At 44.8% G+C, this 15,421-nt stretch overlaps 1 protein-coding gene across 2 annotated transcripts; it reads left to right on the plus strand.

The window, feature by feature from the left end:
- The first annotated feature begins 364 nt into the window (after positions 1-364).
- TWF1 (twinfilin actin binding protein 1) lies at positions 365-14,099 on the plus strand. 2 transcript variants are annotated; one of them, XM_081878093.1, is made up of 9 exons: positions 365-492; positions 3,325-3,402; positions 4,686-4,864; positions 6,450-6,545; positions 8,969-9,073; positions 9,826-9,951; positions 11,120-11,270; positions 11,818-11,939; positions 13,119-14,099. In XM_081878093.1, exons 1-9 carry the CDS (start codon positions 468-470, stop codon positions 13,287-13,289), a joined length of 1,053 nt encoding a protein of 350 aa, XP_081734219.1. In that variant the 5' UTR covers positions 365-467; the 3' UTR covers positions 13,290-14,099. The 2 variants fall into 2 exon arrangements, with proteins under 2 accessions (XP_081734219.1, XP_081734220.1); XM_081878094.1 differs by having other exon boundaries at positions 477-492; positions 4,691-4,864.
- The last annotated feature ends 1,322 nt before the right edge of the window (positions 14,100-15,421 follow it).

Raw genomic sequence — 15,421 nt, forward strand, 5'->3', positions numbered from 1 at the left:
TATTTTCATCGGAGAAAAGTTGGAGGAGCTAGGGCTGCCATAATTCAAAAAGTGAAGGGGGGGCAAAGTTGTGGAGCTTGTTAATGCAAAATCTAAAGTTTTCGAGCTACTTTTAGGGAAATCCGCCAAAATCTAGACATCCGACGTGGGTTTCTATACGTCAGCTGGCGGTGCAACTTGCACAGGGAGCGGGGGCTGCCGGTTTCCAGCCGCGCCGGGGCGTAGGAAGAGCACATGGCGGCGGCGGCGACTCCGCCGCTTCCCCGGCGCCTCCAGCCCGAGTCCCGGCGCTGCCGCCTCGCCGGAAGGAGCCTCCGTCGGGGCCCAGGCGAGCTGGGCGCTGAGTGGCGGCGGCGCGTCACGTGCGCGTCCCGGGCCGGTCTGCTGGCTCTCTTTCCCCGGCGCCGCCTCCTGCCTTTGCCCCCGGCCCGAGAGGCGGCGGTTCCCGGCGGCGGCTGCTCGGCGTCATGTCCCACCAGACCGGCATCCAAGGTACCGACCCCCTTCTCGGGCAGCAGCCCCCGCGGCTTCCCCCGGCGCCCCTCCCTTGGCGCTGGATCCTTCCCAATGAATGGCTCCCCGCCTCTCCCTCTCCCCTGCGCGGAGATCGGGCCAAACTTCCGGCGTCTGAATGCAAAAGTAACTTGGAAGGAGCCGGTTCTCCCTTTCCACTCTCAGCTTCATGGCATCCTAAAGCCGGTTCCGAAAGGGGAAGGGCGGCGGCGACTCAGCCTCTGAGCGCGCGCAGAGTGCCTTTCACCGTCTCCAGAATTGTAGTGCGGCAAGAGGGTCCGAGGGTCATCTAGCCCAACCCCCAGCACTGCAGGAATCTTGTTCAACGTGGGATTCGAACCCGCGACCCTGAGACTACAGACTGAGCCACAGCCGTGATTCACCCTCCACCCACCCACTAGGGGAAGAGGGTCCAAGTCAGTGGGTGTGGATTTCAGACAGTCAAATTTGAACCCCGGCTTGTGCATGCGCACGTTCCCTCTTTTAAGATACTCACCGTATGGGAGCAACTCCTGGGGCCGGTGTCGCTTTGCCTGCCCCCCCCATAAAATATTTGAAGGGGCTGCCCCCCCCCCAAGTGCATGGGCATTGCCATTCAAATGCGCCGCGTCTTGTGATGCATTACGCAGCCCACCCAATTTATCAGATTTAAGTTGGCATCCCTGATTCACCTTAGATATTTTTTTTTTTAAATTGTTTGTTTGCTGCGGACTCAAGTCCAAGGTCCGGGCGACTGAGTCTGATAGTTTGATCCAAATCAACACACACAAGCCATTCTGCAAAGCGGAGTTTTTGCCCAGTGCAACGTGCTCAGTTGCCCCCGGGGCGATGCTGGGGCGAGGGCGCGCGGGCGACGTGAGCAGATGTCCTCTTCCCGTTAAAGCCGGAGGGGGCGGAGCAGGCTGCCGCTGGCCTCCTCCGACCTGCACCTGCCCGCACAGTTAGCGACTGGCGTTGCAAGAGCCTGTGCTGCAAAGCGAGGAGCGACGGGGCTGCAAAGTTCTTCAACTCTCGCCTGCTTGCTTTGCGCTCCATAATACCATATACAGAATAGGAATATATAACAGCCTGGTCCAGCGCACAGTATATGCATGTGTCAAACTGGAAGGAAAACCCACTGTGGGACTTAACTTCCCCCTAAGAGGAGCCTGATGCAAATCCCCTTGAAATCCCGTAATTCCTAACAGGATCAGGGTGTTCCCAGGTGGTGGTGGTGAGATCAAAGCATAGCTGGGTGAGGTGGAGTTTGGATGCACAGGCAGAAAAATTCAGCAACTGCTGGTTGTTAATTGCTGTGTATTGTCTTGCATCGTGGAGAGAAGCTTTGCCAGTTAAATTGCTCCTTTTTTAGATAGGAAAATTAAATAGTGCCGGGGAAAATTAATGCCGTATAAACGTGCAAAAGAGACTAGTTGCATCTTTTGAAAGGCTATTGTGTATCGGTGTTCAGATTAAGACGTGTCATTTGGGCTGCGTGATTAGGATTAGGCATGGTTTTTAATGGGTCTTCTGAAAAATTCCTTTTTCTTCTTAGAATTTTCCTGAAAACATTCAAAAGGGGAGGACTTATCCCTGCCCAAAGTGGCTTTGTGGAGCTGACACAATTCAGTGCTTTTGCTTTCCTTAGCCTAAGGAGGCAAAAAATCAATTTACAGTGGTTGTAGCTCAGGTTCACGTGACTCTTTTTGTATGTTAGTTCCTGTAGGAAAATGTTTTTACGTTGCTATGCATGACTCATCTATTGATTGTCATAGCTGGGCAGTTAAAGACACACACACACACAAAAACCCCTAGGAAATTTGAAGTGATGGGTTGTGGCATCAGTAATTGAGACTGTAATCCTAACCCTATTTATCTGGGAATTTACTTCTGAATAGACATGGTTAAGATAGTGTTCGTCAGCTGCAATTCTGTGCTTGCTTACCTGGACACAATCCACAGCACACTAGAGAATAGAAGATAGTAGGGTTTACTTCTGAGTAAGCATGCAAAGGATTGTACTGTAAGTATAATGTTGCATTGTTCGAAGTTCAGATGAACACTTTAAGGCAGATACCACTTAGTTTGTTGATCAAAAGCATGCTTATTTTAAAAAATGCACAATATATTTTATTGGTTAAACCACTTGGTGTTAAAAATAAATGCAACCTTTTAATTACATGGAGCTTTTCATCAGGAAAGTTAGTTTACTTGCAGGGATCTCTGTCACAAAACCATCCTGGGGATATCGGTAAAAATTGCTCATATTTGTGCAGGTCCCCTTGTGACCTTTGTTGATTTGTCTGTTTGATAGAAAGCATTCACCTGTCACCAATCTGCTGTGAATTGTAGATTTACCAGTGTCCACAGCCAATACGCTAAAAAAAAATCCTCCAGAAAAACATCGTCCAAACACATCAGATATTGTGGTTAAAGCTTTAGGCTGAGAGTAACATCATATGAAACAATGTAACTTTGTTGCATGGCAGCAAAATAAATTTAGTAACACCAAAGGTAATTTAGGTGGCACAATTCCTTGCCTGAACCACTATCTTGATGAACACCTAATGAAGTCTACATTTCTTTGACTTGTATACCACTTTATCTCCTCCTAAGAGGTTTACATATCTCGAGAAAAAAGTCAATATTTATGATAACCCCCTCTTCTGTACATAGAACAGCTGAGAGCATTTCCTTTCAAACGTCTGCCAAAAAAAGAGTAATATAGATGATGCCCTTACTTTAACATTTCATAATGTTCAACTGTGCTCTATTGTACCACTTTGTACAAAGCGAATGGGGTCAATCTTCTTTCCTTTTGTATTTTTGCAGCTAGCGGCGAAGTCCAAGAAACCTTTGCTAGAGCCAGAAACGGACAATACAGGTTTTTGAAAATAGTTATCGAAAATGGTAAGTGGTTACTTTCCTTAACTTCGGTTTCCATTTACAAAGAAGCATCGCTTCCCATCTTGAATATACCATTTCTTGAACCAAGGGCTGCTTGTCAATAAGATTTGCTTAAATGTTCGCCACCTTAATATTAATTTTGTGGTTAAATAAAATCATAAACATAATTAACAGTGTAAACCAATACATGTCTACTCGGAAGCAATTCCTCCTGCGTTCAGTACGGCTTACTCCAAAGTAAGCGAGCATCAGACTTCAGGCTTAGAGTACTTTTTTACAATGGTTCACGTAAGATTCATTGTTCTCTAGTAGGACCTTCCCGCCAGAGTCAAGGAAAACCAGCATTGACCAATATCTCCCGGTATACTGGTTGCTTTGGGTTGTATCCAGTGCAGGTTCTACTCAGAGTAGATCCACTGAAATTAAGGACCACTTACTCCTCTAACTGAAAGAGGAGGGTCTGTAGCTTAGTGGTAGTCATCTGCTCTGCATGAAGAAGATCTCAAGTTCAGGCCCCCCCCCCCAAATATCTCTAGGTCCAAGGCAGGGAAAGAACCCTACCTGAAATTCTGCAGAGCTGCTCAGGTCAATACCACATAATAAATAATCTATAGCCATATTAATAATAATAATAATAATAATAATAATAATAATAATAATAATAATAATTCATTTATACCCCACCCTCCCCGGCCAGAGCCGGGCTCAGGGCAGCTAACACCAGTAAGATTACAGTAAAAACATAATAGGAAAAAAACAACCAATTTAAAATACAGGTTAAAATGCAATTTAAAATATTATTGAGACCTTATAGGCATGTGTTTTCCTCAGCTGTCAATCTGAAGTTTGTTTCTTTGATGGGTAACCCTGGTTCAGAATTTAAATTATGATTATTATTTAAAAGTTTTATAATGTATCTCCAAGGATAAATGCTCAATTTCTTCTTCAATCCCTTGTATCAGTTCTCAATTTCTAGATGCAAAATTGCATTTCAAATACCCCCTTTTTAAAAAAATGCTGAATATTCATATCTATTAGAGAAATATACAATCCTGGCCTTCTGTCTTTAGACACCTAACATTCCAGAGCAAAACGAGCCCTAGTAATTTTTTTATGAAAAGATTAAACGTCTGCCTCCCTACCATTCTGTTAATCAAGTGAATTACTCCTTGTACTACTTCTTTACCCTCTTGTACTTAAGCATTTACTTAGTGTACATTCAGCAGATTTCAAAACAAAGTACAGTATCCGTTTTTGCCTGCCATGTACCAACTCTGTCTTCACAGAACAGCTGACTGTGGGATCAGCAAGACAAGCTGTTGGATCCTGGGAAGCGGATTACGATTCCTTTGTTCTCCCACTCCTTGAAGAAAAGCAGCCATGTTATATTCTTTATAGATTAGATTCTCAAAATGCACAAGGATATGAGTGGATCTTTATTGCATGGTCACCAGACCATTCTCCTGTAAGTAATGGAATGAAATATCAAGTGACTTATGAACACAAGTTGAACTTCCAAGCCATGATTGACTGGTTTTGTGTTTTGTTTTTAAAGCGAACTATTGACTTCCTTTTAGTCCAGGGGTGGGCAACTTTAAAAATCCAACTGGTATCAAAGGTCAGCCAGCAATGTTGACCAAACTCTGTACAGCTGTACCTTGGTTCGCGAACAGCCTAGTTCCCGAACAAATCGGCTCCTGAACGTCGCAAACCTGGAAGTGACTGTTCCAGTTTGTGAACTATTTTTGGAATGTCTGACGGGGCTTCCGCAGCTTCTGATTGGCTGCAGGAGCTTCCTGCAGCCAATCAGAAGCCACAATTTGGTTTTCAAACATTTTGTAAGTCGAATGGACTTCCAGAACAGATTCTGTTCAACTTCCAAGGTATGACTATATTATATTAATAGAGAGCTGGGCAATGTGTGCCCCTCCAGATATTGTTAGACTTCCATCTCCCATCAGCCCCAGCCATTATGATAAATGGTTAGGGATGGTGGGAGTTGTATCCTGGCAACATCTGTAACAGTTATTTGCTGTCACAACAAGTGTTTGAACCTTTCCTTCCCCTACACACCCATGTAGCCCCATAGTGCTCTCTCACATGGCTGTGGCCAGTATGGAAATATTTTAACCATATGGATGAAGCCAGACTTAGGAGTCCTGGCTAAGAGACAACCAATTAGGTTGGAGAACACAGTTGATCTCTTGAATGTGATTGTGGCAGCCACAACTCTTGCATGGAATAACATCCCGGTACCAAGCTACAGGGAACCAGGCAGAGGGCCTTCTCGGTAGTGGCGCCTGCCCTGTGGAACGCCCTCCCACCAGATCTCAAAGAGAAGAACAACTACCAGACTTTTAGAAGACATCTAAAGGCAGCCCTGTTTAGGGAAGCTTTTAATGTTTGATGCACTACTGTATTTTAATATTTTGTTGGAAGCCGCCCAGATTGGCTGGGGAAGCCCAGCCAGATGGGCGGGGTATAAATAATACATCATCATTATTATTATTATTATTATTATTATTATTATTATTATTATTACCACCATGACTTCTTCTATGCCACTATGTGGGGCTGCTGTATTGAGCTAGTGGTTGATGGAATGAGATCTTAAAGCACAACAAATACATTTAGGGGATGAAGCTGGTAACATTTGCTGTATGGTTCCTCCAATAATACAGGGCTCGGTGTTCGTAGAGCTTTTATGAGCAGTAAGATGGCCAGTACTTCGGTCACAAATGGTGAAGTGAGCTTGTTGGGGAAGGTTCACTGGGTTGTACCCAGAGCCAGCTTAGCAGTGTCTGCAGTGCACTGGCAGGCAGTAGTTTTCCAGGGTTTCAGGTGGAGCAGTCCCAGCTATACCTGGAGATGCCAGGGATTGAACCTGCAACCTTCTACATGCAAAGCAGATCCTCTATCTCTGAGCTGTGGCTGCAGCTTGTCATAGCAGAAAGCAAGGCCCAATGGTTTTATGCCTTTGGGGAGTCACCTTTGCCTGAAACATCCATTTATCTGGCTTCAAAGGCAAAAACTCAATCTTCTCTTGGCAGGTTCGTCAGAAAATGTTGTATGCAGCTACCCGGGCAACCCTGAAGAAAGAATTCGGAGGCGGGCATATTAAAGACGAAGTGTTTGGAACTAACAAGGTGTGTATTCTGCAGAGGGATTTGCTTCTGAGCAACACTTCGGAAGCAATATCTCTTCCATTTCTATGTGGCAACTGAAGTCCACTAAGTCCTGTGCAGGCGTTATAGGCCCCTTGTTGGTTTAACAAGGGAGTAAGAAGCAGGGCGGGACGTGGGTGCCGCTGTGGGTTAAACCACAGCGCCTAGGACTTGCTGATCAGAAGGCTGGCAGTTCAAATCCCCGCAATGGGTTCAGCTCCCTTTGCTCAGTCCCTGCTCCTGCCAACCTAGCAGTTCGAAAGCACCTCAAAGTGGTACTGCTTTGGCGGGAAGGTAAACGGTGTTTCCGTGCGCTGCTCTGGTTTGCCAGAAGCGGCTTAGTCATGCTGGCCACATGACCCGGAAGCTGTACGCCAGCTCCCTCGGCCAATAAAGCGAGATGAGCACTGCAACCCCAGAGTCGGCCACGACTGGACCTAGTGGTCAGGGGTCCTTTTACCTTTAAGAATCAGGACTGTGCTGCAGAACTCTGCTCTCAGCATCATGCGCCCCCCTGACATAGATCATAGAATTGTAGCATTGGAAGTGACCCTGAGGATCATCCAGTCCAACCCACTGCAAGGCAGGAATATGCAGCTGCCCCATACTGGGATCGAACCTGCAACCTTGGCGTTATCAGCACTATGATTTAACCAACTGAGCTATCGGTGTGTGCAGCATGGACGTCTTTGCATCTCTAGCTGTACATACAGCTGGTTGCACCAAAGCCTTCTCCTTGCAGATGTCTGTGCTGCGTGCATGGACATCAGGAAAATACAGTGGTGCCTTGCAAGACGAAATTAATCCGTTCCGTGAGGCTCTTCGTGTAGCGGTTTTTTCGTCTTGCGAAGCAAGCCCATTGACAGCTTAGCGGATTAGCGCTATTAGCGGTTTAGCGGCTTTTAGCGGATCAGCTGATAAGCGGCTTAGGGCTTAGGAAAAGGGGGGGAAAGGGAAAACCCCCACAGGAACTCGCAAGACATTTTCGTCTTGCGAAGCAAGCCCATAGGGAAATTCGTTTTGTGAAGCGCCTCCAAAACGGAAATCCCTTTCGTCTAGCGGGTTTTCCGTCTTGCGAAGCGTTCGTCTTGCGGGGCATCACTGTAGTCTGTTGTGTTGGGACTACTCCGTAGCAGTGCCACTCCTACGTTCACCACAGGATAGCTTTAAAAGAGCATTAGATAAATTCATCGAGATCAAGGTTATCAATAGCCATGATGACTATGTTCTGCCTCCACAGTCAGATGTATTATGCGTCAGAATGCCAGGTGCATTATGTGTCGGAACCGCAGGTGGGCAAAATGCTGCTCCACTCAGGTCCAGCCTTTAAGCTTCCTGCGGGCATCTGGTTGCCCATTGTGAAAACATAATAATAATAATAATAATAATAATAATAATAATAATAATAATAATATTTTATACACCGCCCTCCCAGCCAGGGCCGGGCTCAGGGCAGCTAACACCGAATATAAATTACAATAAAATGTAATAGAAAAAAAGGGGGGGGGGAACAGTTAATTAAAATACAGCTTAAAATGCAGCCTCATTTTAGTAGTAGCCCATAAATCAAGACCATAAAGGAAGGAAACATCAGATATTCACCGGGGCCAACTATCCATGCTGGTCCTACATGGGCCAGCAAAAAAAGCCAAGGGAAAATTTATATACCAAATCCCATATAAGGGGTCAGAGTGAGTCCAAGCTGAAGGCCTGGCGGAACAGCTGCGTCTTGCAGGCCCTGTGGAAAGATGTCAAATCCCGCAGGGCCCTGGTCTCCTGTGACAGAGCATTCCACCAAGTCAGGGCCAGTGCTGAAAAGGCCCTGGCCCTAGTTAAGACCAATCTAACCTCCTTGAGGCTCAGGACCTCCAAAGTGTTGTTATTTGTGGACCTTAAGGTCCTCCGCGGGGCATACAAGGAGAGGCGGTCCTGTAGGTACAAGGGTCCTAGGCCACATAGGGCTTTAAAGGTCAAAACCAGCACCTTAAACCTGACCCTGTACTCCACCGGGAGCCAGTGCAGCTGGTAAAGCACTGGATGAATGAGATCCCGCGGCAAGGACCCCATAAGGAGTCTCGCCGCAGCATTCTGCACCCGCTGGAGTGTCTGGGTCCGCTTCAAGGGCAGCCCCACGTACAGCGAGTTACAATAATCAAGCATGGAGGTGACCTTCACATGGATCACTGTGGCCAGATCAGGGCAAGAAAGGTAAGGGAGTAACTGTTGTACTCAATGGGTCCTTGGTCTGATCCAGCAGGCTTATCTCACATTCTTAACACGGGGGCCAAAAGGCCCACATAGCACTGTCATAAAGCTGTTCTTATAGCCAGAAGATCCCAAGTTGGGAAGCTTCAGAGGAGAATTTGGAAACTTGGGGGAAACGGCTGGGTGTTTTGTGTTTGCAGGACGATGTTTCGCTGAATGGTTACCGAAAGTACTTGGTAACTCAGTCCTCGCCTGCCCCTCTGACCGCAGCCGAAGAAGAACTTCGACAGATCAAGATTAACGAGGTATTGCACTTAGGCTTGGGAGCCAGGCATTTCTGCAACGCTGAAGGAAAGACAGGAGTGTATCGTAGGCCAAATTGTGAAATAGCTTCCGAGAGCCTGCCAGGGTGGGTGGGGGCTGCTTCTAGTCCTAATTACCTTGTGCATAAACATCAGCACAAAGAATGCATCTCCCAGGTTTGGTTTTGAATATCCGTGACTGCTTATGCTTTGAGGGGAAGAATTCCAAGGCCCGCTATAAAACAGCAGCCCCGAGCACTAATTTCACGAATTAAAATTTGCCACACTATCTCCTGCATACATTTGTTTAGTTGGTGAAGAAAGCAAAATGAGGATCTTACAGTAGCTCTGAAATCTCTCCTCCAAAAGTTTTTTTAAAAAAATGTTTTTCTGGTGTCTACCAGCCCATCCACTCATTATTCCACATAAATTCTTTGCATTGAAACAAATCCCCTGTTTTTCTGTCTGACTCTCACACAGAAAGAGAGACAAACTTTCCACTCTCCTGTGTGAGCCCTATTTGGCATGCTGCTGTTTCCTTTTTGTGAAGAAAACCCTCTTAAAGACTCATTAAGAAATAAAGGTTTTGATGAGTACGGAACAGTTTAAAGTTCAAGATTTGAAATTCTACCATGAGGATCCTCCTCTTTTGCATATGAATTTTCCACATGGCTCTACTTTGTGTGGAGCACAAACAGGATTCTCTAAGCCGTCACCTTTTTCAAGCTGCGTTGCTCTCTTGTTTTTCTTTTCAGGTACAAACTGACGTCAGTGTTGACACTAAGCACCAGACTCTACAAGGTGTAGCATTCCCTATAGCTAAAGAAGCCCTTCAGGCACTGGAAAAACTGAAAAACAAGCAGCTTAACTATGTGCAATTGGTGAGTACGCAGTTTCATCCTTTGAAGGTAATCCTGAACATTATGAGCGTACAGGTTTCTCGTTGTTTTTGTGGAAATAGAAAAAGGACTCTGTTCTTAAAATTCCACATCTTATTACAAACCGGATTTCTTATTACAAGTCTGGGTGGCGAACAGTTTGCCTTAATGGGCCAGATCCTTAACAGGATCAAATTTCACCAGTGAGTGTCATTTTGCCACCACATAATTGGCAGGTGGGCGGGGCTGCCCACCTGCCACAATTCCTCTTTGTGCGATTCCTGCTTGGGAATCACATCGTGAGACCTATTGTCAACTCAATGCTGGCACTTTGGGAAGATCTGAGCATCAAGCTAGCAAATTTCTTCTCTCCTCCCTCCCATGGAAATGGAGGGGGTGGGGAAACAAGGCTGGAGTTTGCAAGTGACAGCAGGGAGCTGGGCTCTTCCATTTTGCTGCTTTTGCATGCAAAATGTAGCTTTATTTCTCTCCTCTGCACCGTGTGACAGGGGTGAGAGAAAAAGCTGCGTCTTGCAAGCAAAAGCAACAAAGCAGTGAAGCCCCACTACAGTGGTACCTCAGGTTAAGTACTTAATTCGTTCCAGAGGTCCGTACTTAACCTGAAACTGTTCTTAACCTGAGGTACCACTTTAGCTAATGGGGCCTCCTGCTGCTGCCGCGTCGCCGGAGCACGATTTCTGTTCTCATCCTGAAGCAAAGTTCTTAACCTGAAGCACTATTTCTGGGTTAGCGGAGGCTGTAACCTGAAGCGTATGTAACCTGAAGCGTATGTAACCTGAGGTACCACTGTATTGCTGTCACTTGTAAACAGCCACACCAAGCAGGTTCAGCCTCTCTTTTCATCAGCTGATTGTGGGGTGGAGGAAGGTGGGCAATCCTGCTTAGTGCTGACTTCAGTTGTGCAAGAAAGCTCTCCCTTCTTATCTGCTGAAGCCGGGGGTAGAATCCCGCCTAGCTGTGGATTCCAAAAGCGCTATTTAAGGCATTCCCCTTACTTCTTTCAGTGAAAGAGGTGGGTTGCTTCAGAGAATCGTTGGGCCAAGATCGGCCCACAAGATTTCCCCCGCTCCTGCTCTAGTAGTATTTTGCGCGAATCAGAACGGCTTTTGCTACGCATCTTAATTCCAACCAATATTATGTGTGCTAACAGCAAATTGATATGAAAAATGAAACGATCGAACTGGCTAGTACACTCCCAACGGAGCTGAAGGACTTGCCGAAAAGAATTCCAAAGGACTCGGCACGGTACCATTTTTTCCTCTACAAACATTCCCACGAAGGAGACTACTTGGAATCAATAGGTATGCAAGTATTTCTGTGTATGAACTTGAGAAGGTCTTTATAGCAGCAAGATTGATTTAGGGTTTTTTTCCAGCTTAGTATCCCATACACACACACACACATATTTTATATATATATATATATATATATATATATATATATATATATATATAAACATACATACACATACACACATACACACAGTGGTACCTACTTACGGTAATTCGTTCCGGAGGTCCGTTCTTTACCTGAAACTGTCCTTAACCTGAAGCACCACTTTAGCTAATGGGGCCTCCTGCTGCCGCCACGCCGCTGCATGATTTCTGATCTCATCCTGAAGCAAAGTTCTTAACCCAAGGTACTATTTCTGGGTTAGCAGAGTCTGTAACCTGAAGCGTATGTAACCCAAGGTACCATTGTGTGTGTGTGTGTGTGTGTGTGTGTATGTGTGTATGTGTATGGTCTTCCAGTCTTAGAAAGGAAGTGCTTAATCATTCAACCTTTGCAACAAGTCATATTAAAGGATTATATTTGGAATAATCTCTCACCGCTTGAAACATTCTGCAGTTTTTATCTACTCCATGCCTGGCTATATGTGCAGTATACGAGAACGGATGCTCTACTCTAGCTGCAAGAGTCCTCTTCTAGAAATTGTAGAAAGACAACTGTGGATGCAGATCATCAGAAAGGTAAGGGGGTTGCATAATTTTTGTGCTGCGCCATCCCACAGATGTAGGTCCCTGTATGCTTGTTCTTTTCATTTATTTTTACCTGAGAGATGGATGGAACAGACAGTGCTGAGCGCTGTTGCACAAAGACTGTGCACATATAGAAGTGCAGGGGTTTGGAACGCAAATTTGGATGGCCTGCCAAATCTTGGGTTCCCCCATTTTTAGCATACCATTTCACCAGCAGACTGGGCCTCCTTAGCTGCCAATGAGCTGCCATCACTATGATGCAAGGCGATCCATTTTTCCTATGGATAACTAGGTGGACCTATGTCCATTGATTTCATTATGCTTAGGTGTACCTAACCCTGCAGAGTATTGGACTGCATTTTTTTTTAATATTATCCTTTCTATTCTGTTAGCCAAGTTTAACCAATATAAAATAACCACTAGTTAACTCTGATCCACCAACAGATGGTTCTGCATGCTATATCATACAGCACCATCAGAGTGCGTGGTGCTTTATAGCCATGCAGGGGAAAAAAACGATTATATTTTATTAAATTTCAACATTTTAAACATATACAGTCAAAACACACATTTGTATTTTCTCTCATTTTTGTTGACTTCCCACCTCTTTCCCCATGGAGTTGTTGTTTCTCTACTTCTGCTGCACCCTATCTTCTATCTATCAAATAATAACCATAATACAGTGGTTCCTCAGGTTAAGTACTTAATTCGTTCCAGAGGTCCGTACTTAACCTGAAACTGTTCTTAACCTGAGGTACCACTTTAGCTAATGGGGCCTCCTGCTGCTGCTGCGCCGCCAGAGCACGATTTCTGTTCTCACCCAGAAGCAAAGTTCTTAACCTGAAGCACTATTTCTGGATTAGCAGAGTCTGTAACCTGAAACGTATGTAACCTGAAGCGTATGTAACCCGAGGTACCACTGGATTATAATCTAAGTACTTTGGTTGCTCATAGCTCAAATCTTGCTTGCCAGTTCATCATACTATAATATTTCTTTAAATAGTCTGGAAAAAGCAACCATTCTTCATAAAACACTCAGCCAAGATGTTACACTGATGCTGACTCTCATGTGTTTCTTTGGATGAGAGTCATAAGGCGTATGTAACTGTCAGCAGTGCAGGAACCATATCCTTCGCATTTATCGTTACGCTTCTTCTCCAAATCACTTAGATTGAAATTGGCGATGGGGAAGAGTTAACTGCCGACTTCCTTTATGAAGAAGTTCATCCCAAGCAACATGCACACAAACAGAGTTTTGCTAAGCCGAAAGGACCCGCAGGCAAAAGGGGAATCCGAAGGCTGATCAGGGGCCCGGCAGAAACAGAAACACCTACTGACTAAATGCAGCGCCGGGAACAGAAGCGTTACGGTGGGGGTTAGGGAACCCACCCTAGCCTTTAGAAATGAACTGAAAGCATTCCACACCCCTTTTTTTCCAGGAGAATAAGGTGACCTGTGATTTTTCGCTGCACTTGAGACGCCACCTTAGATGTTACATGGTCCACAGCCTGTGGTTGTAATGAATTGGGTTAAACTAAAACTAGAAGCTTGTATAAGGTTAATTCTAATATGAATTAATATCATAGCCTTACAGTTCAACACTACTCTATATGTAACATATATAGGTCTGAAGTCAGTTTAGTGACAACACAAAATGGATTATTAGCTAGATATTGAATTTTTCTCTCTTGCATTATCTACTTTTTAGGGGGCTGCTGCTTTAGAATAAAAATTGGCAGGACTGGGCCCTGTTTTTCTCCATTGTACTTCCCATGGCCTTCTACAAACTAACAGTGCAATATTTTATTCCACTGTTTTCATACCATGATCCTAAACATTTATTTGGAAGCAAATTCCGTGGAGATCCATGGGCCTTTATTCCAACTAGATGTTTAAGATCTGGCTGCCGCAAGACTGAAACCTGACTCATTTGATACAGGGACCCAAAATTATATTCTTTGTAGCCTTCTAACAAGACATTTCTGGTCTTCTGAGAGAATAACACTATTATTTTTTACATAAATCATGTTTGGCAATAAAGTTAAGCACTACATGTTTGAAAAATGTGATTCTGTAAGCAACACCAAGTGCTATGAAATAAGAGTTTTCACCATCCAAATCATTCTGATCTAATTAAATTATGAAAACTGCTGTGATGTGATTGACTCTCAGTTCTGGCCCGGTTCATGAGCAAACCATTAAGCGTATCCTCATGTGTTTCTTGTATCTAAGTAAAGATGTTCTCCAGGCAGCAGGTATGAAATAATAAAATGGTTGTAGTTTGAGACTTTCCCAGCTCATTTAATGCAATCGGATTAAGCAAAAACTATCTGTTTCTGTTGAACAACAGCCACAGCTGATGCAAACCATGAACAACTGCTTCCCAGTAAGTGAACAGTTAAGGTACACATATGGTCACCATCCCAGCTTTCTATGTTAAATAATCTGTGCTTCTCACTGAGGTCCCCAAATGTTTATCTCCTAGCCATTTTTAGCAGTTTGTTTTGGAAGTAAATTCTATTGAATTCACTAGGGCTTTATGTAACCGACATTCCCTGCCTTAGTTGGTCTTTCTTAACCTTCAGATCACTAAACTGCTTCCGTGGCTTTTTGTCTCTCCCTCCCAGTATAAATGGCAGGCGAGAGCTTGTTTTAAAGGAAACAATTTGTTTAAATTCAAAAGGTTGCTGAAAAGAAAGCGTTTCACCTTTCCATGGAACTTTCGCAGATCACTGTTAATCACAAACGTTTGGCTCTCTTGTAATGTCAGCATATTAATGCCGCTCTACTGTGATCATGGCTAAACACTTCATTGGAATAACAAAAGGACTGAGTTGTAAGCTAATTTGGATGGCAACCTGCCATCACTGCTGTAGATCAAGAATGGTGCTGCTGGGGTATCCCTGACCTATAGCCAAGAATGGTATCCCTGACCTATAGCCAAGCTGTATGGGGCTGAAGGGCGTTGGAATCCAATGAAATCTAGAGGACCACAGATTCCCCATCCCTGTTGTAGGTTGTTCCAGGTTCAGTGCAGGAATAGCCCACCAGATGTTGGGACTCCAACTTCTACCAGCCCCAGCCAACCTGACCAATAGTGAGAGATGATGGGAACTGTACTCCAACAACACATGGAGCATGCCATGTTGGTTACTCCCTGAAATGAAGACACTGCATTTTACTTCGGTTCTGCTAGGGGAATAGTTCCCTCTTTACAGTAGCAGCATAGCTTGCTTCTTCCAAAACGCTCCAATAAATTTGAACCCAGGGGAGCTGGTGGAAGGACTTCAGAACTTCACTTCCTGTCCTAAAATGGCATTGGCTGGAACGATGAGATTGCGGCTATGCTCTTTCGGCAACATGGAACTGCCGCAAATGAAAAACGGCATAGGCCCCTTGGTTTAAAACAGAATGGGAAAAACCCCGAAATGTGCCTTCTATTGCATATTTTAACACATGCATCACTAGACAGT

Source organism: Podarcis erhardii, assembly GCF_964252035.2.
Source record: "Podarcis erhardii genome assembly, chromosome: 10".
Classification (NCBI taxonomy): Eukaryota; Metazoa; Chordata; class Lepidosauria; order Squamata; family Lacertidae; genus Podarcis; species Podarcis erhardii.

Bases quoted from the DNA above. Each gene is read 5' to 3' on its own strand.
- TWF1 (XM_081878093.1), top strand. From the start codon at position 468: ATGTCCCACCAGACCGGCATCCAAG. The intron at 493-3,324 runs GTACCGACCCCC...GTATTTTTGCAG, and splicing joins CCACCAGACCGGCATCCAAG to CTAGCGGCGAAGTCCAAGAA. The intron at 6,546-8,968 runs GTGTGTATTCTG...TTGTGTTTGCAG, and splicing joins AAGTGTTTGGAACTAACAAG to GACGATGTTTCGCTGAATGG.